The sequence below is a fragment of the Pelodiscus sinensis genome, chromosome 1, assembly GCF_049634645.1.
Source record: "Pelodiscus sinensis isolate JC-2024 chromosome 1, ASM4963464v1, whole genome shotgun sequence".
NCBI classification, from domain to species: Eukaryota; Metazoa; Chordata; order Testudines; family Trionychidae; genus Pelodiscus; species Pelodiscus sinensis.
In genome coordinates this window covers 316334606-316360072 of record NC_134711.1, presented here as the reverse complement: position 1 = coordinate 316360072, position 25467 = coordinate 316334606, and the positions used below count along the sequence as shown (strand labels likewise).

The 25467-nt window shown below is 45.1% G+C and overlaps 1 protein-coding gene across 3 annotated transcripts in view; it reads right to left on the bottom strand.

The window, feature by feature from the left end:
* Positions 1-25467, bottom strand: part of NARS2 (asparaginyl-tRNA synthetase 2, mitochondrial) — a 71242-nt gene that overhangs the window by 14644 nt on the left and 31131 nt on the right. For 2 of the 3 annotated variants that reach the window (XM_075919475.1, XM_006131905.3), the window contains exons 8-13: positions 10412-10510; positions 10232-10269; positions 7992-8058; positions 6319-6456; positions 4357-4454; positions 2612-2638 (exon numbers count right to left, since the gene is read on the bottom strand). In XM_075919475.1, the coding sequence (XP_075775590.1) occupies positions 2612-2638; positions 4357-4454; positions 6319-6456; positions 7992-8058; positions 10232-10269; positions 10412-10510 (467 nt within the window). The remainder of the gene's footprint in view (positions 1-2611; positions 2639-4356; positions 4455-6318; positions 6457-7991; positions 8059-10231; positions 10270-10411; positions 10511-25467) is intronic. The other variant, XM_075919476.1, reaches the window with a different exon arrangement.

Genomic DNA, 25467 nt, shown 5'->3' with positions numbered 1-25467 from the left:
GCAGTTAAACGAACTCACAGCTCCCCGTGCCCCTAGTGCGTTGCTAGGGAGCCAGGACTTGCGAGCCCTTTTAACTGCTTCTATTTAAAGGGCTCGTGCCTTCCCTGCGCTGGATGGGCAACGCGTTGCCTGGCAGCAAAGGGGAAGGCACAAGCCCTTTAAATAGAAGCAGCTGAAAGGGCTCGCAGCTCCCGCTTGTGTGATGCTTGGGAGCTGTGAGCACTTTCAACTCTTGCTATTTAAAGGCCTGCCCGTTCCGCTTGAGGCCCCGTCCCATCCGGGGCAGCTCACAACCACTTCAAAAATTTTGAAGTGGTCCTCGTTCAAATATTATTGCCCACCCCTGGCCTACAGGGAAGGGAACATGCCGGGGCAGCAGGCCTCCTTAAGAGAAGGCAGGCCTGAGTAAGAACTTTGAAAGAGGAGTCGGGCCATGAAAGAGGGGCAAGGCTAGGAAAGCTGGGCACTGGAAGAAGGTCCAGACTAAAGGATAGGATCAACAGAGGGGCTTGCAGGAAGGAGCTGGTACCCTGAGACTGTTCCTGAAGGGAGAGGGCAGACTGGGGAGTAAGATTTTTCTAAAGCAGACCTGGGTGCAGACAGGCTCCAGAGCAGAAGACCTGAGTGCCAGTGGCTTGGGAGGACCTGGGCCTCCCCACCCCCTTCTGAAAGCAGCTCTCTGTGACAGAGTGAAGAGGAACTCTGCAGAGCTTGGGATGGGGGTCAGGAGTGTACTGAGGACTGACTGGGTTGAAGGATGGAAGTTTTTGTTCCTTTTGAGTTGGAACATTATTACCCCATAAGGGATGGACTAAATCATGACACAGCTGGAGAAAAGACTCATGGGGCGAGAGACCACTGCAGGACTGGAGTGACTATTGAGAGGTGGCAACTGGGGAGTAGTCACTATGGCATGTCATAAGAACATAAGAATGGTCATACTGGGTCAGACCAAAGGCCCATCCAGCCCAGTACCCTGTCTGCCGACAGTGGCCAGAGCCAGGTGTCCCAGAGGGAGTGAATCAAACAGGTAATGATCAAGCTATCTCTCTCCTGCCATCCACCTCCATCCTCTGACAAACAGAGGGTAGGGACACCATTCCTTAGCCATCCTGGCTAATAGCCATTTATGGACTCAACCTCCGTGAATTTATCTAGCTCTCTTTTAAACCCTGTTATAGTCCTGCCTTCACAGCCTCCTCAGGCAAGGAGTTCCACAGATTGACTATGCGCTGTGTGAAGAACTTCCTTTTATTTGTTTTAAACCTGCTGCCCATTAGTTTCATTTGGTGGCCCCTAGTTCTTATATTATGGGAACAAGTAAATAACTCTTCCTTGTTCACTTTCTCCACACCACTCATGATTTTATATACCTCTATCATATCCTCCCCTTAGCCTCCCCTTTTCCAAGCTGAAAAGTCCCAGTCTCTTTAATCTCTCCTCACATGGGACCCGTTCCAAACCCCTAATCATTTTAGTTGCCCTTCTCTGAACCTTTCCTAACGCCAGTATATCTTTTTTGAGATGAGGAGACCACATCTGTACACAGTATTGAAGATGTGGGCGTACCATGGATTTATATAAGGGCAATAAGATATTCTCCGTCTTATTCTCTATATCTGGCCACAAGCAGGTGCTCCTGCTGCAAGTGGACTCCTCCACAATACACCACAGTTCCAACAGAAATGATGGACTTGGCACAGAAATTACTGGGTGATATTCTATGTCTTACGCTAAAGCAGTAAGTCAGAATAGCTCATCACAGTGGTCCTTCTAGCGTATGCATCTATGAAAGATGGGAAGAAGTTTCATTTGCCCAGTCTACTCATTGCTCATGTAGAGGCTTGTGCTACCTTGTGCTGTGCTATTCCCAAGCAGCATCAGGATGCAGGAGGGAATCCTGCATTCATTACAGCCTCTTCGTCCAAGTTATCTATTTAAAAAGCATTCTCCTCCCTAATGGCTAATCTAGCTACTCAAGCACTTTTTGATAAACTATCCAGTATTTGAAACACTTTGGAAGAAAAAGATACATCCTAAGCATTATTATGATAATACAAATAATTAATATGTTGTTAATAATAAATAATAATTAATATGACTTGGAGTCAGGACAGTCATTTTCACAGGAGAAAATTCAGGCAGTCTGTTTTTACCTTATTAAATTAAAGGGTTGGTCTGGTCTATTTCTTTAGGGAAAGAATTGTAATTATGTCAACTATTCTGTTGGAAAGGTATTTTGGCCTCATCACTCTGCCAAGTGGAGCTGTTCATATGGCCCCTACTGATCACAATTCGCTGTGTGGTATCTATTTATCTCATGCCACAGCATCTCCAAATTTTCAGTAACATTATAGGTTTTGCATACAGTTTAACAATCTAATATTAAAAATTGTTGATGAGTAGCAGGTTAATCCATGTTGTGCAACTCCAGCTGGAACTAAACAAGTCAGAGGATAGATAAACTTCAAACAACACGCAGTTAAGCTTTATTCATATAGGCCACGTCACTATAACCAGATGTAACTTCCTGAGGACCCCTAAGAAAAAGTTTCTTTCCTAACAGTAGCAGGAGAACAGATAATGGTTGTAGACCAAACTATAATCTTACCATTGGTAGGTATCTGCAAGTCCTAATCTGTGGAATAAAGAAATAGGAGTTAGTAAATCAGCAGAGCAGATTCATATAAGCTGTGGGCTCTGCTAACAGTTTACTGCATGAAAGTACCCAGAATAAGAAAAGAGATGACATTACTAATTAATACAAAAAGAAGAAGAGAAGAAAGAAGCCTAATCAATAGCAGAAGTTTTTTAATTTTAAAAGTTTTTTAATTTTTGGGTGGGGTTAAACAGGTTTATAATGCTCTTCTTAAATGTACTGTTTATTTCTTAAAGGCATGGTACCAATCCTAATGCAGTAAGGCCCAATCCTGCAAAGACTTGCCTACACACTTCATCTAACAGATATGAATAGTACTACTGACTTCAACTTGGATAACCATGTGAATGAAGTTTAGCATATGTGCAAGTCTTTGTTGAATCGGAACCATAGTTTCTTTACACAGTTGTATTATAAAATCCAACTCTCTCTTGGTCACCATCACTCTTCAGGGCTAACCATGAGATAAGGCCAATGAAAAAGTCTTTACTCAGAAGATCTAACCCTGAATTCTCCAAAGGAAGTGCTCCAGAGAGTAAAAAGATACCATTTTTACATAGTTGCTCAGAGCAGAACTGGACTTTAAGCCCATCAAAGACTAATTTTTCATTGATTTATGCAATTCTGTTGTAGAGCCTCTTATTTCTCTGCTTTTCAAATCAAACAGTTTTGGTCTTACTCTCTGCTGAAATGGAAGACCCCACCCTTTAAAGACTATCCGTGCCCTTCTTAGGTTTGTTACTGAAGATGGCTTCACTGTGCTTCATTAACTAGCCATGTGTCAGCTGAATAGGTGTCTGCTCTAAGTAGAAAACGCATTCGCCAAATGCAACCAATACTCCAACGCGATTTCATCATTCTCCAAAAACACCTCCTGCATGTGTCTGGCCTAAAGGGGCAGGACTGAATTCAGTGAAGGGCTCACTGAAAACAGAGGGAGGATCTGAGTTTAACCCCATAAAGAGGATTTTCCCCCTGCAGAGTGACAGGATTGCAACCTGGATGCCAGCTTTGATAACTGGAGACTGTGCTGCTTCAGGCTGACTTCAAAGCACCCTGAAATCACACAGACTTCTACCAGCCAGGAAGTGGGGTGGGGTGCAGGCAAAGAGCACAGATCTGAGACAAACCAGCCTGGGTTCCACTACCCAATTAACTTATCAGCATCCCTTAGCACAGAACAACATTTTCTGACATGAAAGCATGGAGGCTGCATCTACACTAGCAAAGCGCATAGCTGTAATTTGCAACAGTGCAGTTCCTTAGGGCTGGATAACACTGATAAAGATATCCATGCCCTGTTTACTCTACAGCATCCACTGCTGGTGAATGATGGATACCATATTGGCGAGTGGGGGGCAAGGCCTCAGGAGAGAGGCCAGACACAATTACAGATCGTCCCTTTGGAGCCCTTGTGATAGCAAGAGATTCTCTCGAAGTAATATGCACCATTTTTCTGTAGTGAGCTGACACGAAGAGGTACATTGCCCTAGAATCAAGTCATTATTTGGGGATATAGTAATATTTTGATTGCCCAATAAACAGCTGCTTTACAGACCCTTCAAAGCCAATAAACATGACCATTTAAAGGAACATCTATTGTCTTTACATCTACTCTTCTCCTCAGCAAACTCCAGTGGCTTCTGACAGTGTTCTTTCGCTACTGCTAATAAATAAGCCATAGGGTTTCTCCATACCTCTCTAAGCGTGACTGTAGAAAATCCAGTCGCTCCTCCCTCAGGCTGCCACCACATAGCTCCCCAATTCCTGGTACCAGGAGGTCAACAGCCGCAACCTGATGGGAGAAGTATAAACCGAGTCATGCCATTTAGCTGTGCAGTCTAAGAGTAACACCAGTGCTGCAGGGAGGAGAAATTCATTCCTGTCTGTGAGGTATTGGGTCCTATGGAGCTGGAGCCTATGCAAGTATCTTGATAATGATCTAACTCATTAGCAACTAGGCATTCTAGCAACTGGCACAAGATAACAGATGGCACAGCTTATATGGTGTACAACAATTCAGGAATCTTAGGGCATGTCTACACTGGAGTGATGGTGTAATTTCCAGATCCAGACGACATACCCGCACTAATTCTGATTGAGCTAGTGAGCTAACAAATAAAAGGGTAACCATAACAACACAAGCAGCTACCCACCCTGAGTATGAGCCTGTCTGAAATCATGTAGTCAGGATGGCTACATTTCTACAAGTGCTAATTTGATCAAAGCTAGAGTGTGTATGTCTCCTCAAGCTGGAAATTACACCTACCGTATCCAGTGAAAACATACTCCGGCTTGGTCATTGGAAGCAGGAGGAACTGTGACTGCCTCAGCTTAAAAACCTAGTTCTGTTAGCTAAAGACTGTAGCAGACTCATGAACTCCTGTGCTCCAGTTAGTAGGGGGACAAAGAAGCACACTGAGGCCCTGTATATACTAACTCCTACCATTGATGTAAACTCCGTGAGTTCAGCTATGCAAATAGCGTAGCTGAAGCTGACGTACTTACTGTGGCGTCTTGCGTGCAGGTAAGGTTGGTGGGGCTGCTCTCCTGTTGATGCCGGTTACTCTTCTCATCCTTATGGAGTACCGGCGTCAACAGGAGAGCGCTCGGAGATCCATTTATCACATCTAACCAGACACAATAAATCAACGGCCAGTGGATTAATCACTGCAGTGTAGATCCCTGGTGTAGCGCAGACAAGCCCCTGAAGAAACACGGAATACAACAGAGGATCTCACAGACCCTTTCTCAATGCTGTTCCCTCTTCCCCAGTGGGTAGGGATCTCCCATCCAGCCACTAAAACAGCAACTCAAGATTCCTTTGTTGAGTCTAGGATATCACTTATGTAAATATATACACACTCCATAAGAGCTCCTCCAGCTATGACTGTTTACAGCAGCAGCAAATGTTTTATTTCACTACCTCACACTTGCGGAATGCATTTTGCATAGAGATAGGGTCACTAAATACAGCAGCCAGCAAGGGTAAAAAAATACCAGATGGATATCAAAATCAAATCAAAGTAGGCCCCTTGGTTCTGAAATAAAAGGGTCTGCCTCAAAACAACAAACTGTGTGAACTGAAAGTGATCAAGTTATTTTGGTGTAAGTCAGAGTGCGGCCACACCCCAAGGTGTATAAAGAACCCCAGATCAAGCTGTGCGGAGGCAGGCTAATGCAGATATGCCCGAACTGTTGAAGGAACAGAGGAATCCCTCCAAACAGAGTGTCTGGAGTCTCACAGCACAGGGACCCATGAAGAAAGTAGAACCCTCCCCACCTGTTGGCAGGAGGATAAAATATCCACAGACTGAGATGGGCAGGAGGGAGAACAATGCCATGGAATTCTACTGGCACTCCCCTTAAGAAAGTGTGTTACCTTATTTTATGTTTGAACTTCCCTTAAAAAGAAACTGACTACAGCAAACCTAACTGGCTGCCTTCCAAAGACACAGATTTGCCAATCTTTTCTCCTGCTTTGGATCTCTCTAGAAAAGAAGGAAAGGGTCTGGATTGTGACTTAAGTGTTGCAATTGATTGACATACATTATCTCCTGCTTCTTGACTGGGGGCCAGAAGAATGATAATCTATTACCAGGAGGATATGAGAGGACAGGGCAAATAATCAAAAAGGATGAAGAGGCACATGGACTTACTGTGTGTTGAGGTCCATCCTCATTATCCCGCATATAGAAAGGTTTGAGTTCGTATGGGTAGTTTATCACAAACACAGGAACCTCGCCGCAGTGCTTCACCAGGTACTTCTCATGCTCAGTTTGAAGATCCCCGCCCCACTGGAAAGACAACAACACGGAGAGCAAGGGGAGTTGAACTCTGCAGTAGCACAGTGCATGCATTATAGGAGACACAAGATGACACTACACAGTGGAGAGGCACCATTTTCAAAGGCTGGATACTAGAAAGGGCTCCCTCCTCAAACAGGGTCTGTAGAATGTGGAATGATCCGTTTGGCAAACTGCACTCACCTACGTTTCATAGATTTTTAAGGCCAGACAGGACCACGTTGATTATCTAGTCCAATCTCCTACCCAACATCAGTCAGAGAATCCCAACCAGGAAGTCGTGCAGCTTGCTCAATAATTTGTGGTTGAACTAGAGCAGTTCTTTACACTTCCCCACCCAACAAACCAGGTCAATTTTTAGCTACCAACTAAAATGAATTTATACAGCCATGGCTTGGACCCAACCTTTTCCCTGACTCTTCTCCTCCATTCCCAGACATGGCCTGGTGCAAGCCACACCACCTCTGCAGCCGCCTGCTTAGGAAAACCCAATGCCGTCACAGAAGAGACCATCAAGTGTACCCACATCCACTGCAGTAGGAGTGAGAGCCATGATTTGTTGGAAGAAAACTGCTAGCGTGACAGAAAACTGTATCCGGATAGAGGATTTACAACCCTGAGCCCACTTTGATCTTGGGCAATATGGTCTAAAGATGAGCTCAGCCAGACTTATCCTCCAAGCAGTGGACCGAGGATTGTTAAGACTAATGACCAGGGCTCGACAAATTATACAATCTACTCGCCTGTGGCGGGTAGATTGTAACTCGGAAGAGCTGGGTTCCGGCGATCTGCGCATGCGCAGAATGATGTGCGCATGTGCAGACTGCCAGACAGCGCGGCTGGTGAGCGGGGCTCGCCGTGGTTCAGCGAGCCCTGCTAATGACTACGTATGCAGGATTATAAATAGGAGCTCAAATGACGACTTTGCCTGTTGTGCTACCTGTTAGAAGCAGGGATGAAGTATAAATTTAAGGAAAGTACATGCATAGTTCTAGCAAGACAGTAATTTGAAAACTGCTTTAATATTCTTTTAGAAGAACAATGGACTCCCTTTACTTATTTAGGCAATACAGTGCTTTGAATCAGTTTCACCTTTTAATTCTTAGTTAAACCCTTAGTACCACCTGAATGATTCCACTGGCCCGTGAGACTGTTGTTATGTGTTCCTGAAATACCCACAATGCACTATACAGGGGTAGCTCCTGCAAAGAGCTTACAATCTAATGGTACAGTGCCACACCTCTCCCTTCAGCCATTACCTAGCGTCACTATACACACTTCACTCTTGTAACAACTTGCCTCCTAAATTATTCACATTTCATCTTCCAAGCTGCACTGGAATATGGCTGGTTTGCGAGCATGCAATGACACAACATGACTGATAGGTAATGGGTGAAATAATTCTGTTGCAACATCACAAAGAAGTGAAGCCTCCCTGGGGTTTAGAAATGGAAAGCATTGTCTGGACTCAGCCCACAGAAACAGGAACAAGCCAGTGGCTCTCTCACAGCCAAGGTGCCACTTACCTTTGGCTGGTAAGTGAATGTCTGTGGTGCTTGCTTTAAAATTTCCACTGCTTCAGTATAGGAAATTCTGCAATAGAAAAAGCTAAGCATTAGAGATTGCAAATGAGAGGACCAAGATAATCTCCCGCTAAGCAGTGCATTAGAAATCTAAAGGAAAACTGAAGCCATGCCACCTCCGTGAGCAACGTTCCCTCTAATCTTTTCCATCCACATGCAATATATTTTCTATGTGCAGAATAAATTTTATGTGCACCACGGCATGTGTGAATGTGCACCACTTGCAGAAAAAAAACTCTAGCTGTGGGTGCTATGCTAATCAGCTGGGCAGCATTTGACTCTCTCCTGAACAGCCATGCAAGTGCATAGGTTATAGGGGACACTGGCTGTGAACTCAGATTTCTCAGGCAAAGCAGTTAGCTCTGTTAAGTACCTAGACTGTTACCTATCACCTTATTATCTTCCAGATGTTTGCAGATGGATTCCTTAATTACTTGCTCCATTATCTTCCCTGGCACAGAAGTTAAATTAACTGGTATGTAGTTTCCTGGGTTGTTCTTATTTCCCTTTTTATAGACGGGCACTATATTTGCCCTTTTCCAGTCTTCTGGAATCTCGCCCGACTTCCATGATTTTTCAGCGATGTTAGCTAAAGGCTCAGATACTTCCTCTATCTGCTCCTTGAGTATTCTAGGGTGCGTTTCATCAGGCCCATGTGACTTGAAGACATCTAACTTTTCTAAGTAATTGTTAACATGTTCTTTTCTATTTTAACTTCTAAACCTACCTGATTTCCACTAGCATTCGTTATGTTAGGCATCTTGTCACCATCAAACTACTTGATGAAAACTGAAACAAAGTCATTTCTTCTACCATTTCGAAGTTTCCTGTTATTGTTTCTCCCTCCCCACTGAGCAATGGGCCTACCACCCTGTCCTTGGTCTTCCTCTTGCTTCTAATACTTTTCTAGAATGTCTTCTTGTTACCCTTTATGTCTCTAGCTAGATCTAGCTTGTTTAGATATCATGTTCTACCTCAGAAGTGGCCAAATATTAGCTGGGAGTGAAGTGATTCTATTAACATTGGACATCGTATAGGTACTTGGGGGCTCTTCAGGATGAAAGGAACTCCCATCAGCCTAGCACCAACCATGTGCTCAGCACAGTACTCTACAAGAGAGATCATGCCACAGAGAGCTTTCATTATTAGAAGAGTTGCAATTGACAGTAAAATGCCAGACTTATTTTCCTCAATGTGTCCATGTCCCCAAAAAGGCAATTCTGGCACCAGATTCTCCACCACTGTAAATCAACAGAGCAACTGACAGAGCAAACGGGATAACAGAGCGGAGAATCTGTCCCAGTGTCTCCTTTGTAACCCACAACAATGTGACTGGAAAACAAAACCAAATGAAGGAAGCTATGTGATGGATTTTCCACATACCAGGCTGTAACAACATAAACAAGCCATTACTGGGAAAGCTAAAATAGCCTGGTAACAATCAAACCGCTGTGTATCACTGGTTAAACCCAGCTATAGACCAAGCTCCCTAAAGAACATAAGTAAGGATTCAATAAAACATTAAAGCTTTCTGAAACAGTCAGTGAAGAATATGCTGTTTTTACACACACACGTATCACAAGTTCTCTCTCTCACACACACACATATCACAAGTTATGCAAGTGATGCATCACACTGTGATCAAGCATGGATGGGGCAGGCTAGCTTAAGTGGAACACCTGGGAGAGTCCTGGGTGGGTGGCATGGTTTGGCAGAATGAATGGACACTCACCAGAAGTCAGGGGCTCACAGACAGTGGAGCAGAGAGGCTCAGATTATCTATAGTCAGTCAATAGCTATAGATCTAATACAGGACAGCAGGGATTGCCAGGAAAGGGGAGCTTGTCACAGTCTAAAGGGGCATGAAGACAGCCTATGAACAATTATTTATTTTGCAGTAGCACCCAGAGTGTGTTAGGCACTGCCCAGACATACACCATCAGGGAATCAGTTCCTATGCCAAAGTGTTTGCAGTCAAGAAGGCAAAAAACAAAGAGAAGGCGATATGATGCAGTACACCAGCAGAGGGGTCAAGGAGCCAGTAACTATTCCTGGGGCAAATAAAGACATTGTGCAGAATTCAAAGATAGTGGTATGACAAGGGGAAGGGGGTGAATAACTAAGGAGGAGCTCAAGCAACAGCAGCATGTCATATGTCAGCAATCAAAAACAACAATACTTACATTCTGAATTTGTTCTTCAGCATCTGTTCTAACCTGCCCTTGGTTGAAACAAAAGACAAAAAATGTAAACCTACTCTTAACGGTTAATAAAAGAGAGCTCAGTTAAACTCAGGCCTACACGCTCTTAGGAGTGCTTGGAAGACATAGGAGGACTGCAGGTTTTTCTCTCATGTTTATTACCTTTTGGGCAGGAGATACATATTTATGAAAAAGCTCGACCTCTTGAGGACATTTGGAAAGCACAATGCTTGTTGCTGTCTTGAAAAGATCTTCTATAACCTAGCAGGAAGAACACAGAAGATCATACAAATTAAGACCACCTATACATATCTCCAAAGCTATACACGCAGGCCAAAAGTGTCTTTGTCCTTCTCTAGTGGCTGGACTATGTAAGAGCCTATCAGATTGTTAAATAGTAATAGAGATGTAGCCGTGTTACTCTAGTCTAGCTGAAACAAAAAACAGGACTATGTAGCACTTTAAAGACTAACAAGATGGTTTATTAGGTGATGAGCTGTCACGGGCCAGACCCACTTCCTCAGATCAAGTTGTGGAAGAAAATAGGCATGACCACATATACCAAAGGGATACAATAAAAAAAAAAGTGAACACATATAAAAAGGACAAATCAAATTTCAGAACAAAAGAGGGGGGGGGGGAGGTAAATGTCTGTGAGCTAATGATATTAGAGATGATAATTGGGGAAGCTATCTTTGTAATGGGTTAGATAATTAGCGTCTTTGTTAAGACCCCTGCGTAAAGTGTCAGATTTAAGCATGAATGACAGTTCAGAGGTTTCTCTTTCAAGTCTGGTGTTAAAATGTCTTTGAAGCAGTATGCAAGTAATCAAGTCGTTGAGACAATGCCCTTTGTGGTCGAAATGGCAGGAAACTGTTTTTTCTTTGTGATACTGTCTGATATCCATTTTGTGTGCATTGATTCTTTGGCGAAGTGTCTGAGACGTTTGTTCAATGTACATAGCAGACAGACACTGTCGGCACATGATTACATAAATTATATTTCTGGATGAGCAGGAATATGTGTTCTTGATCTTATAACTGAATTGGTTAGGTCCAATAATGGTGTCAGCAGAGTAAATCATTCAGGGCAACTAAAATGATTAGGGGTTTGGAAGGGCAACTAAAATGATTAGGGGTTTGGAACGGGTCTCATATGAGGAGAGGTTAAAGTGACTGGGACTTTTCAGTTTAGAAAAGAGGAGACTGAGGGGATATGATAGAGGTATATAAAATCATGAGTGGTGTGGAGAGGGCCGATAAAGAAAAGTTATTTATTAGTTCCCTAAATAGAAGAACTAGAGGACACCAAATGAAATTAATGGGTAGCAGGTTTAAAACTAATAAAAGAAAGTTCTTCTTCACACAGTGTGTAGTCAACCTGTGGAACTCCTTGCCAGAGGAGGCTGTGAAGGCTAGGACTATAATAGAGTTTAAAGAGAAGCTAGATAATTTCATGGAGGTTAGGTCCATAAAAGGCTATTAGCCAGGGGATAAAGTGGTGTCCTTGGCCTCTGTTTGTCAGAGGCTGGAGAGGGATGGCAGGAGACAAATCGCTTGATCATTGTCTTCGGTCCACCCTCTCTGGGGCACCTGGTGCTGGCCACTGTCGGTAGACAGGATACTGGGCTAGATGGACCTTTGGTCTAACCCAGTACGGCCGTTCTTATGTTCTTATGTAAATATGTGGACAAAGCTGGCAAAGGGGTTTGTTGCAAGGAAAAGTTCCAGGGTTGATATTAGTGTGGTATGTCCTGTGGTTGTTGGTAAGAATCATCCTGAGGTTAGGTGATTGTCTGTAGGAGATTATGGGTTTGTCTCCCAGAGCCTCTCGGAGTGTAGTATCCTGTTCCAGTATAGGTTGTAGTTTATTGATAATGTGTTGGACAGGTTTAAGTTGGGGGCTGTAGGTGATAAGTGGTGTTCTATTGTTGATTTTCTTGGGTCTGTCTTGATATAGATGGTTTCTGATATTCGGCTGGCTCTTTCAATTTGTTTTTTTATTTCTCCAGGTGGGTAACTGAGGTTTATAAATACTTGGTAGAGATCCTGAAGTTTCTGGTCTCTGTCAGTGGGATTAGAGCAGATGCGGTTATATCGAAGGGCTTGGCTATAGACGATGGATCGTATGGTGTGTTCTGGATGGGAGCTGGAGGCATGAAGGTAACTGTATGAGTCAGTGGTTTTTTTTGTAGAGAGTGGTGTCTAATTTACCATTGGTGATTTGTACTGTGGTATACAGGAAATGAATCTCTCGTGTAGAATGGTCCAGGCTGAGACTGATGGTGGGGTGTAGGTTGTTAAAATCTCTGTGTCTTAACATATGTCTTAACGCTGGGGTCTTAACAAAGACACTAATTAGCTTACCCATTACAAAGATAGCTTCCCCAATTATCACCTCTAATATCATTAGCTTACAGCCATTTACCTCCCGCCTCCCCCCATTTCCCCTCTGTTCTGAAATCTGATTTGTCCTTTTTATATGTGTTCACTTTTTTTTGATCGTATCCCTTTGGTATATGTGGTCACGCCTATTTTCTTCCACAATTTGATCTGAGGAAGTGGGTCTGGCCCAGGAAAGCTCATCACCTAATAAACCATCTTGCTAGTCTTTAAAGTGCTACATAGTCCTGTTTTTTGTATCAGCTTGTTACTATTTCCAACTAAAGGGCTTAATCTTTTAGCTCAAGAGGCCAAGGTGTGGGCTTTGAGAATCACACGCTGCTGATGACCAGATACTCTTATACAAGTCAGTTATTTTCAACTAGCACATTTACCTGGTATTGCTCAGGTCCTTAAGGAGAAGCTCAGGGATGCAGGAATCAGGGTTGAAGGGTGAGGAGGGGCTCTGGGTGGGTGCGTGGGGGAAATGGGGGAACAGAGAGAGAATATACGTATGTGTGTCTGGACAAGGAGGCCACTTGCTCCTCCCTCCTCCCCCCTCCTCAAGATTCACATCAAAGTTGCTTGCTCTTCCTGTCCCTGTCATGAAGCAAGAGCAAAGTGCACGACTCATCTGCCCCTTATGCTCTCCAGCCAGAGTGAGGAAAGCAGCAAACGGCACTTTCCCCTCGCCCCCTGAAGGCGAGCACAGGACCACAGATGCCCATCTGATGGACTGTATACGACTAGCAATCTCAGACTACAACCCAGACTTCAAGACACAGGCAGATATTGTTCAGTCACAGGTGTCACACTGAGACTTGGTTATTGGAAGAAAAATATATAATTATCAATACTTGATTTTAGATTTACAAAATGGCAGAGAACAAAATGTATAATTGTAAATGCTTCATTTGACATTTAAATAGCATGAATTAAAAACAGAGCATTTATTTCATAACTATAAACATGTGATTTTAATTTTATATATTGCATAATTTAAAAATAAACTGTTTAACAGAGTGGATAAGGGCTGGGGATAGCAAGTGATGGACAGGAGAATAGAGAGGGCGGGGCTTCAAAGAAGGGGCGTGGTGGGGCAGTAGATCTTTGCCTGTTCTGAGACTTAAAAAGTGATCTTGGGTGTAAAAAGGTTGGAGACCACTGCTTTAAGTTATGATAAGCAGAAGCTGTATACCAAATCTGGGGATCCTAGCTCTTATTGTTTAGAAGGTGTTCTTGAACAAACAGGCAGCAAGACAAACTCTCAAATATACAGTAGAGGAAAGATTCCTATTTAAAACATTTGAATGGCAACCCAGGTCAACAGCAAAGCAGAGCTGTCACTGCCTCTGTTTGTTGGTCTCCGGCTAGTGTGATTTGCCCTTTAAAGAACCCTTCTTTTTCAGGTTTGAAATAAGGCAGACCCATCTACCCCAGATGGTAGATTTCAGGATTCTGACCAAAGGAAGAAAGGAGAGTAGCAAAATATACACTCTGGACTTCAGAAAAGCAGACTTTGACTCCCTCAGAGAACTGATAGGCAGGATTTCCTGGGATGATTACATGAAGGGGAAAGGAGTCCAGGAGAGCTGGCAGTATTTTAAAGACGCCTTATTGATGCCACAGGAAGAAACCATCCCGATGCGCAGTAAGAAAAGCAAATATAGTAGACGACCAGATTGTATTACTGGGGAAATCCTTGGTGAGTTTAAACACAAAAAGGAAGCTTACAAGAAGTGGAAACTTGGACAGATGACTAGGGAGGAGTATAAATATATTGCTCAAGAATGCAGGGGAGTTATCAGGAAGGTGAAAGTACAATTGGAATTGCAGCTAGCAAGGGATGTGAAGGGTAACAAGAAAGGCTTCTACAGGCATGTCAGCAATAAGAGGATAATCAGAGAGGGTGTGGGGCCCTTACTGGATGAGGGAGGTAACCTAGTGACAGATGATGTGGGAAAAGCTGTAGTACTCAATGCTTTCTTTGCCTCTATCTTCACAGACAAGGTCAGCTCCCAGACTAATGCACAGAGCAATTCACAGTGCAAGGGTGTGGGGAAGCAACTAGTTGAGTTGACTAGTCACTTACATCCCTACTCCAACTAGACTTTATGTAGCTGGAGTTGTGCACCTTAACCTGCCCTTCCAGGCCTAGTGTAGACCTGGCCTGTCTCCTGGGCTGCAGCTCAGCTAACGCTGGGCCGAGAGACAAGCACCTCCCTATAAAAGGAATGTTTTATAATGTTCTGAAGCATTCTCTCAGATCTGAAATAGTGACTGTACCCTTAGTAACAAAGTCCAGATAAGGTCTGACTGCTATTTACTCCAGGTGGCTAGTAGCCATTGGCTAGCCCTACAGTGACTGACTGAACATCTGAGGGGCAGCAATTATGCTCAGTCAGCAAAACCTTAGGAAACAGTCTCTTGAGATGCACACAGCCTTACTGCAGAACTGAGGTGTGTGCTCTATACACAGGTGTTTCATGGAGAATGAATACTTATCTCCAAAAATCTCTCTTCAAGGGCCTATCCAAAGTGGAGAAATGTCCTCCCAAAATCCTAACTGGATTTAAAACCAGTTGAGTGAAAGCAGTTTTAAAACTGGACTGGAATCACAGCACAGGCCAGTTTTTAGGTACACTGTCCAAATTCACCAATCAGAGGGGGTGTTTTTAACTTCTTCAAAAACTGCTTAAGTGTGGCTATGCATTATAAGACAGTTGTTGCATTCTTCCCAAGAGATATCTGTATTACCGCAGTGGGTAAATGGATTGCTACAGAGCTAAACTCTGCTCTCGGTACAATCCTACAAAAGTAAAGGCAATGCCTGGGTGTCAATAGCAGAATTTGTCCCCCAGTTTAGAAAGTGACTGCAGAGTCAAATGGCTGAAAGGCCCTTCCACATGTAAATGAAGACTGTAACCATTACTGATACACCTACACTGAGTAAATTAAAAGCCAGTATTCTTGCAGTTGAACTGACCAAGCAGCAACTGATTCAACAGCTGTCACAGCATTTTCTTTAATCTAACTAGAAAAATGTTTATGTAAATGAAATTAGAAAAAAATCACTGACAATTACTACAGACTAATTTCAAAAGAAGGAATTTTACATTCAGCTTCCTCTTTCTAGGAAATGAAAGTATTATCTTGTTTGCAAAATGAAAACATTATTTTGTTTAAGTAGCACTTTTTTGTTGTGGTGGTGGCTTTTTTTGTTGTTGTTGCACTGTGCTAAAGTAAGAATTAGGTTCCCACAGCATTCAATATAAACAACTTTCTTCTTGTGGGGGAAAAAAAGCAGGTAGTACAGGAAAAAACAAGCTGCAAAATACAGGCAGTCCCCGGGTTACATCAATCTGACTTATGTCTGATCCCTGGTTACAAATGGAGGGGGGGGGGCGCAGCTAGTGCGGGGTGCCTCCTCCACCGTCGCCGCCTCCGGCGGCACGGGGGGCACTTCCCCCCAACAGACCAGGGAGACGCAGAGCAGCTTTTCTCGCCGTGGAGGACGCAGGTCTGCTGGGGGGAACACCACACCAGCCAAAAGGGGGCACCCCAGAGCGGAAAAATTAATTTCCTAGGGAACAGCAGGAGCAGCAGGCAGTGAGACCCATTGTGTTACAGTCCCCACCTTGGGAGCAACAGCTCTTTCCCTCTTCAGCACTAGAGCTGCAAGTATCTTGTTAGCGTCACGTGAAATTAACAAGTCCCTTCCAGCCTGGCAGAGGTGAAGCTGAAAAATTACCCAGTGGGTGGGTGGGCAAGAATGGGGAGGAGCAGGACAGAAGGGAAGAGGGGATAAGCCCCAACCCCACACCCTGGCTGGAGCGGAGCAGGGTAAGCCCCGAGGGGATGGGTCTGGTTGCAAAGTGGGTGAGTGGACAATGAGTGGCTAAACTCCTGTTCCCAACACAGAATTTTTCTTTAAAATTAATCCTGTGGATAAATTCACACACACACTTCACGGGAAGGGATTTCCATTTTCTGCTCAGCAGAATACAACAACAGCTTTGATTGTATCAATATTTCACTGTGCTCTCCAATGACTATTGATTACACTTAAAACCCATTTCACTGAACCATCTGTAGCAAATTCTATTTGGAACAGTAATATGCATTAAATAAACTTTTTTTAGTTATAAAAAACAAAGATTCTGACTATTAAATGAATAACTGGGATCTTTCAGGTACCCCAAAAGGAAGATTTGGATATAGCATGAAACACTGAAACTTATGATAAATTTTTAATTAAAATATCAACCAAAAAAACCTTCATATCAAAACAGTATGTGTTTTTCTTAGAATAAGGAAGTTGTATGAGAATCAGGGTCTTTTCCACCTAACTCCAGCACCCCGACCCCCCCAAAATATGTACCAGTTCCGACTTACATACAAATTCAAATTAAGAACAAACCTACAATCCCTATCTTGTACGTAACTCAGGGACTGCCTGTATTTCAAACTTAAAGCTGAGATTATATTTTCGCAAAACCAAAACCACGAGTCACACTTTGTGTCTTTCTGATTGCAGTTACTCTATTTATATATGAATTGCTAAGGTACTTTACAAGGCAAAAATCGAGATGAAATATCTCTGACCTAAGGCGTAGATCATCACTGCAAAGTGAAGGTGTGGTTTAGCACAGGTAGACCTACCTACCTCTCGGTGTTAGCTTGAATTTAATTTGCACAGGTACCAACGGTAGTCAGACAGGGCAGCATGATGTCGCAACTCAAGCACAAACTGGTAGGTGATGCTGAGAACATACCTAGGTGGCTGGCCCATTGTGTAGCCCATGCCACCATGTATTCATTATACAGGCAGTCCCCGAGTTACGCGGATCCGACTTATGTCGGATCCGCAGTTACGAATGGGGCCGTCTCCCTGGTCTCCAGCAGACCAGGGAGAGGAAGCAAAGCGGCGGAGCACGCGGGCAGCGGACAGCCCAGACGCATCTGGGCTGTCCGCGTGTTCCGCGGCTTTGCTCCCCGTCCCCCTGGTCTGCAGACCAGGGAGAGGGGGAGCAAAGCAGAGCAAAGCCGCAGAGCCCGAGGGCAGCAGGACAGCCACGGCACTTCTGGGCTGTCCCGCTGCCCCCGTGCTCCGCGGCTTTGCTCCGGACGACTGTGGTACAGCAGCTGGGGTGCTGCCGGTTGGTCCCGTAGCGCCGCTCTGGGCGCTACTGGACCAACCCGGCAGCACCCCAGCTGCTCTGCCCCAGGTGTCCTGATTCAGCCACTGCTGGTCAGTTTCAGCAGCGGCTGAATCAGGACACCTGGGGCAGAGCAGCTTGGGTGCTGCTGGGTTGGTCCAGTAGCGCCGAGGAGCGGCGGCGCTACTGGACCAACCCAGCAGCACCCCAGCTGCTCTGCCCCAGGTGTCCTCAAGTCAGCCGCTGCTGAAACTGACCAGCGGCTGACTACAGGAAGCCCCAGGCAGAGTTGCTCTGCCCCGGGCTTCCTGGAATCAGCCGCTGATCAGTTTCAGCAGCAGCTGACTTGGGGATGCCTGGGGTTCTTAAGTTGAATCTGTATGTAAGTCAGAACTGGCATCCAGATTCAGCCGCTGTTGAAACTGATCAGTTTCAGCAGCGGCTGATCTGGACGTCAGTTCCGACTTACATACAGATTCAACTTAAGAACAAACCTACAGTCCCTATCTTGTACGTAACCCGGGGACTGCCTGTAGTTATATTGTTGCCTACCCATGAGACAATAAAACCTTCCTTTGCAGTGAAGACATACCAACAAGGTTACAATTTTAACCAGGTAAGATGGGAGCGTGTGTGCATGGGGTGGGGGGCGGGATGGAATAAGATATGACAAAAGCAAGTGGAGGAGCATAGCCAGTGCTTTGCTAATTTAATTTCTGTTAGTAGTTTGGTGATGGGGTAGGCTGGAGGGGCCATGTTTATAGGTAGGGCCCTGCAAATCCACAGCTATCCGCTTTATATCTATTGATAACCATGTCTGCAGATATGGGTGTGGATATCTGTGGCTCATTTTTGCAGATACGCATACAAATTTTGTATCTAGAACCCTGCAAATTTGCAGATATCCTCTTTATATCATTTTTCATAGATGCAGATATCAATTTTATATCCACACATGGCTCAATTTATAGGATACCTATGATCTGCAAATGAAAAAAATTAGGTCTGTTCCCTCTATTATTAGACAATCTTTCTATTAAACAGCCACCATTCTTGTCTGTCATGTGACTTTCAACATTCACACACACATGAATATACATTTACAAACATATGGGTGTGCATTGTATTTGTACTGAAAGGGTGGGAAGGGCTTCTGGAAGGTCAATTTGACTGGGCTGGGTTCCAGAGGCTTCAAGAAGGTTTGATCTTAAGCCGCTGGTGTGCAAACATGGACATTCAACCGTGTGCAGTTGCTACTGCCATCGCCTATTATATCGCCAAGTACGTCACTAAATATGAACCTACGAGTCTTGAAAGAAGCCTCAGACACTATTGCTCAATTCAGGGAGGAGGAAAGCAATATTTCTCGAAAGTTGTTTAAAATATGTATGGCATTGATAAATCAATGACAAGTCTCCACCTGTAGTGTGCTTTCCGTCTTTGTGGCCTGCCTATGAAAGGGAGCACGAGAACAGTCATTTATGGTAACACAAGAAAGCCTGACCTTCAATACAAAGTTGCAAGAATGAGAAAGGAAGAGGTTCAAAACTCTGAGGAAGCCCTGGAGGAAGACGAACAAGGAGCAGAAAATCTACCAGAACAAGATGCAGAATTAGCAGCTACAGGTAACGATAATTTCAGTTGCGCTCAGTTGAGTATGTTCTTTGGAAGGTGTACAGATCGACGAAATTGATCCAAACAAATTAATGGGCAACAATGTTTATCATAAAGACGCCTTCGAAGAATTACAGCATCTTCAAAGCCTTGTTCCTTTTAATCAACAAAACAATTGATCGATCACCTCAATTACTTTATCCTAGACTTAAACACAACTGTTTTTAATTAAAAATGTAAATACCTAGTGCAGAAAACATTCTGTAAAACACTCTAGCTCAAAATACATAAGCATATCAAAATGAACCTTGGAGTTCTTATTAGTTGAAACACACTAGATTTAAGACCAAAAAGACAAAAATTAAAAAAATTAAAAAAACTTTTTAAAAAGACAATCTTTCTAAAAGCGCACCAAAAGACTAAAAATAATTAAAAAGTGTATCAAAAGGTCAAAAATAAAGTTTTAAGCTAGTAACGTAGGAGAAAGATTGGATGGCTAAGTACGATTCAAGGTAGTTGCTAACTGTTAGCCATCCAATCTTTCTCTTACATTGGTAACTTAAAACTTTATTTTTGACCTTTTAGTTTCTTAATGAAGACAGCATAAAAGCTGGAGAGGGTCAAGGCGGAAGACCCAGCAGCAGGTTCTATGTAATTTTCCCATCTCCCCACCCCACATTTTTCTCCTGCTTTTTTCTTTTTAAATTTTAAAAGTCTCCACAATATGAAGCCTGGCCTCCCCTGATTTTGGTGGAGTACTTCTTTTACTGGGATTCTCAGCTCAGACCTTAACTGTGTGGTACTTTTCTTGTGACTTTTGCTATCCCCAACCTAAGACTACACCCAAAGCTGAAATAGTAGATGTTTCAACAGAGCAGCACTGTATTTACAACAAAACTGGAGGTTTGAGAGAGCAGGACTGCTGTGCAAGGGAGTAGAAGGCGCACACATCTCTTCTGTCAGCATAAGGCATTTGCACAATCACTGATCCATCCTGCAGTGTTTGTCTTCATGTTCACCCTGAATCATGCCCAGTGACAATGATGATGTAGTCTTCAGTGGCTTGCAGGTTGCTACATGTTCAAGCAGAGTCATGCATTTTCCTGATTCACCTGAGTTCTCATGCACTGATATTCCTATCCTCTTCAGCCTTGCTCACACAAAACAGCCAGACCTATGCATGACTCAGGTCAGATTCCCACTCACCTCCGCTGTGTGCACAGTCATTGTGTAAGGAACTAAGTTTCTAGAAGGAAGGGCTATGCTCACAGCGTCCTAACAGAACAGTCTCAACTGGCTGCCTACATTGGTTTGTTGCAAAGGCATGACATAGCTCAGGGGTTCCCAAACTTTTTGACACGGGGACCAGTAAATCCATTCAAGAACTTTTGGAGGACCGTAATGTTCATTTGCATATTCATTAATCAAATGATGAATATTCAAATAAGTGGTTTCTGGCCCTTCCAAAACCCCCAGTGCCAGCTTTAGCAAAGATTTTGATACGGTCACCCACAATATTCTTGCCAGCAAGTTAAGGAATATGGATTGGATAAATGGACTGGAAGACAGACAGAAAGCGGGTTAGACCAGGTGTGACGGAGTGAAGCAACCCCGTCCCTTATCAGCGCCACAAGCGCCAGTGAAGAAACTGCCGCCGCCGCGCCAGGGCTGCCCCGGCACAGCAGGGAGCCGGAGACCTGGCGCGTCATCAGGGCTCGCCCGGGGGAAGCGGTGACATCATAGGCGCGCCTGGGCAGCATAGGGAGGGGCGAAAGGGGTGCCGGCATGGGACCAGGAGATAAAAAGGACGAGCCAGGGGAAGGATGGGGGAGTAAGGAGGGGAACGGAGAACAAGGTACGGAGGAGGGGGACCAGCTTGAGTGCGCAGACCAATAATTGACCGGCGGAGTGGAAACGACCCAGGGTGGGCCGAGGAACCCGAGAGCAGGTGTGTTTGGGGGTAGACACCCCACCCACTACCGTCAGGAGGCACGCTCCTGACATTAGGGCCCTGGGTCGGGGTCCGGAGAGAGGGTGGGCCCGGACCTCCCACTCCGCCCTGGTAGGCTTTAATCGCTGGACAAGCAACCACGAAGGGGCACAAGAGGGGGGCATATTGTGACACCAGGGTTTCCCAAACTTTTTACTTTAGTTGGAACCCTTTTTTTTTCCAATACTGCTTTTTACAGCCCAAAAATATACACACACACACAAAACAAACTGAGAAAATACCAGACATATAACATGTCTGGTATTTTCTCATTCGGTAAGTCGTATTATTATTAGATGTATCAGTTTGTAGTTTCAAACTGCTTGGCTGGTAAACGTGCTCAGACTGCATGAGTGTATCTACCAGCCAGACAGTTCACAACTACTCGAGGGGGTGTATGTGGGGGGACAATAGAATCCCCGGGCCAGACTAACTCATGCTTTGTGCTTTGCGGGAGGAAGGGGGGAACAAGGGCAGCGTCCCAAGATCTACATATGGCCAGGTCAGTCCCACTCCCCGCAGGCCAATTCATTCCTCCCCCCTGCTTCCTCCCGCTGCGCCTCTGGCCAGCCCGACTTCCCCCAACCCCCTCCTGGGCAGCCAGGTTCCCCTCCCCCGCCCGCTTCTCCCTTGGCCAGCCCCGCTGCCTGCATCCAGCCCTCTTTTCGGCGCCGCTTCTTCTCCCCCCAACACATCTTCCCCAACCAGCTCCCTGCCCCCACCCTTGCACCCCCCCGCAGCCCTGCTTTAACCGGCCCCCCAATCTCCCCAGCCTGCCCCGATTCCCCCCATCCAGTGCTGCTTCCGGTGGCCAGCTCTCCCTTCCTCCTCACCCCAGAATCCCCTGGCACCTGCACCTTCCCTTAGCCCTGCACCCTCCTGGTGCCTCCCCCTTCCCTTACTGCCCCTGCCCCCTTTGCCCTCTCTTTCCCTGATACCCACCCCCTCAGTACTCTCTTCCCCATCCCCTCCTGCCCCTGTGCCCTCACACGACTTGCTCCATCCCCACCTCTCTCATGCCCACCCCTTCTTTCAAGCCTTCTCCCAGCACCTCCTCCTCCAGCCCCCAATGCCCTTCCCCTCTCCTCTCTCAGCATCACCCTGTCGCCCCTCCCACTGACACCTCCCCTCCTACCCTTTCCCTCAGTCTGCACTTGGCCCCCTGGCATTTGTCTCTCTCTCCTGCATCCTGTCCCTTGGTGCCCAAGCCCCTTCTCCTTCCACTTCCCCCCCTCCGCGCAAGCCCGCCGCTGCCGTTGACGCCTCCTCGCCTCCGCCCAAGCCCGTTCCCTACTTTCTGCCTTCCACATTGCAGGGCCGGAGACCAAACCCGGAGCCAGCGTGGCCCCGCCATGTGCCTCCGAAGGCTTTTAAAATCCCGAGCTGTGACGTCACGTCACGCCCGGGTGTCCTCCCCGCCCACATGCAACACTGCACATGGGCAGCAGCAGGCGGTGAGGAGGAGCTGCGCACGGCAGGGACGCTCTGGGGGTGGGGTGGGAGGACGCGCGGGGGACCCGCGCCAGGCAGAGCCAAGAGAGACCCAGCTCCACATATCGGTGGAGCAGGGCCCCTGGCTCTGTAACTCGCCGGCACTTCCGGGTTCAGGGGCGCGGGGCCCGAATCGGCCTAAGGCCAGCCCTGCCAACAGGCATGCTGAGGCCCAGTATGTTTTTCCCGTGGCCCGATACTGGGCCACGGCCCATAGTTTGGGAAACGCTGACATAGCTGAACATTGTTGCAGGCAAACACATTACCCCCCAAAACCAAATTTGGGATTCTAGTGGATTTCTTTCACCATTTTTGCACAGGAAATGTTTACCTCAAGAAACAATTGCTCCAAGGACCACCAGAAATAATTTGTGAGTGAAACAGCTGCAAAGAGAATATTTTGCACTAAGTTGACAACCTATTGCCTAATGACAAACACAAAACTTACATTAATGGCATAGTATTAAGGTTACAAAGTCAAGCAATCAAGTTAGGAAATGCCCAAATTAAAGCTGTCCATGAAACTTTAATTCAGCCCTATTGTGCATATGCATTATGATCTTTAATTACATCATTACCATACAGTTTTTTCCACAAAACCCCCGCCTCATTAAGTGCAAAGGATGAACAGAGCTCATTTAATGAGGAGCTATTCACTAATCTGTTTTCTCCTTATTTACTGCACACTATTCAAACCCTGCCCTGAAGACAGAATTAGTGATTTCCTTAGGATATTGTTTATGGTGCTCTTTATTATGTTGCCTCAATACTTCACAAACATTAACTGATTTTTGCTACATCCCATGTGAGGAGGGACAGACTATTATTCCCCCATTTTACAAATGGGAAATGGAGGCGCACAGATCAAAAGTATCCTCTAATTCTGGGTGCCTGATGTGAGTTACATAGGTTATAATTTTTCCATATACTTAGCCTAACATATCACTTTACTCGTAGCACTATCCCTTTGCCTTCAGTTGCAGCTGTGAGTGCTCAGCACTTTCTACACATCAGATCCACGTGTCTCAAGCCAGGCACCCAGAAAACAAAGATCACAGAATTAGGAACCACCTGTGAAAAGCGCCGTTTCACATCTCATGGAAACTCTGCTGCAGAGGCAGGAATTGAATCTAATTCCTTAGGACAGCATTCCATTGCCTTAACTACTCGGCTGTTCTCTTTCGTTCTGCAAGGCCCCACCTCATTCCCTATACACCTTCTGACTTCTGTAACCAATAAGGCAAACAGCACAGATTTGCTTCCAGAACACCAGCCACCATGTGCACTGAGGCAGGGGCCCTGTGGCGAAAATATTATGTAACCGTATAATTGGGGACTAACATAATGCATATGCACAAGCGGGTTAAATTAAGGTTGCATGGGCAACCTTAACTCTGGCATTTCCTAATTGAGTGTATGACTTGGCAGCCTGAATAATGTTCTTTTAATGCAGTTTTTTTGTGTGCAACTGAGTAGAATTTTATGACATCAAACTGAAATATTCCATCCTATGGTATCATGTTAACACCCACATGGGGCACTGGCAGGACTGGACCCTTTAGATTCACTGCACAAACTCTCCACTTGAGTTAATGTAGTAACTGACAGCAGCAGTAGGTTGCCATTGCCTATGCGGAGCAGCACTAGTCTCACAAGTACACAGTTTACAGGGAACACAATTTGGGACACAAGGGATTGATCATGGAGGGAAGGAGCAAAAAAGTCTGTGCCTGATAGAGCACACTTGCTTCTAGCACCTGGCACGAACCTCAAGGTCCATGAGTCTCCAGTTCCCCATCCTCCACTAGTGCTGGTCCGCATAGGCAATGACAACCTACTACTGCTGTCAGTTACTCCATGCAGGTCCATATATTTGAAAAGGAATAGTGGCATATTCTCCTGTGAGGGAGAAAAAAAAAGATAAAGAAAAAGATAAGGCCCACCATGGAACTGGGAGCAGGCTAGAGCATAAACGACAGCACAGACGACGGTGGAAGGACAGATGGTCGCGAACAGTGAGCCCTGGGTGATAATCACTTGGTGGAAAGTCCCAGTCCCGCAGTGGGCCTGATCCTTACTTTTAAACTTTCTGTGAACCCCCTACGATACCCATCACGGACCACAGGTTAGGAACCACTGTCATAATGGATAGGACCAAGGGAGTTGAGTTCCTATATAGAATTCTTCACTCTGACTGTTCTAACTGAATGATGGGTCATTTTTTAAATAATACATTTTAGGTACTTTTTATTTGCCTTCGGGATTTGATCCTTCAGGTCAGACTTGGGTAGTGTTTTCTCCATGACTTCAAGGACTAGGAACTGACTGATTTTTAAATGAAAGCCAAGAGTCTCATATGATCATACGACTCCTGCAGCTGGGGCTTTAAAAGACACTGAGTACCACAATGCCTGGGGATAAAAATCACAAAGAGATGGCAACACTGAGATAAAAACTAGCTGCCACTCTAAAATGAAAGGTAGTGTGTGGCATGACACAGATACAACTATCACATCCTCCTCGGTAGTGAATGAAAAGTGGTATGAGCTATTGGTGGTAGCTTATATTAAATAAGTTTTGCCA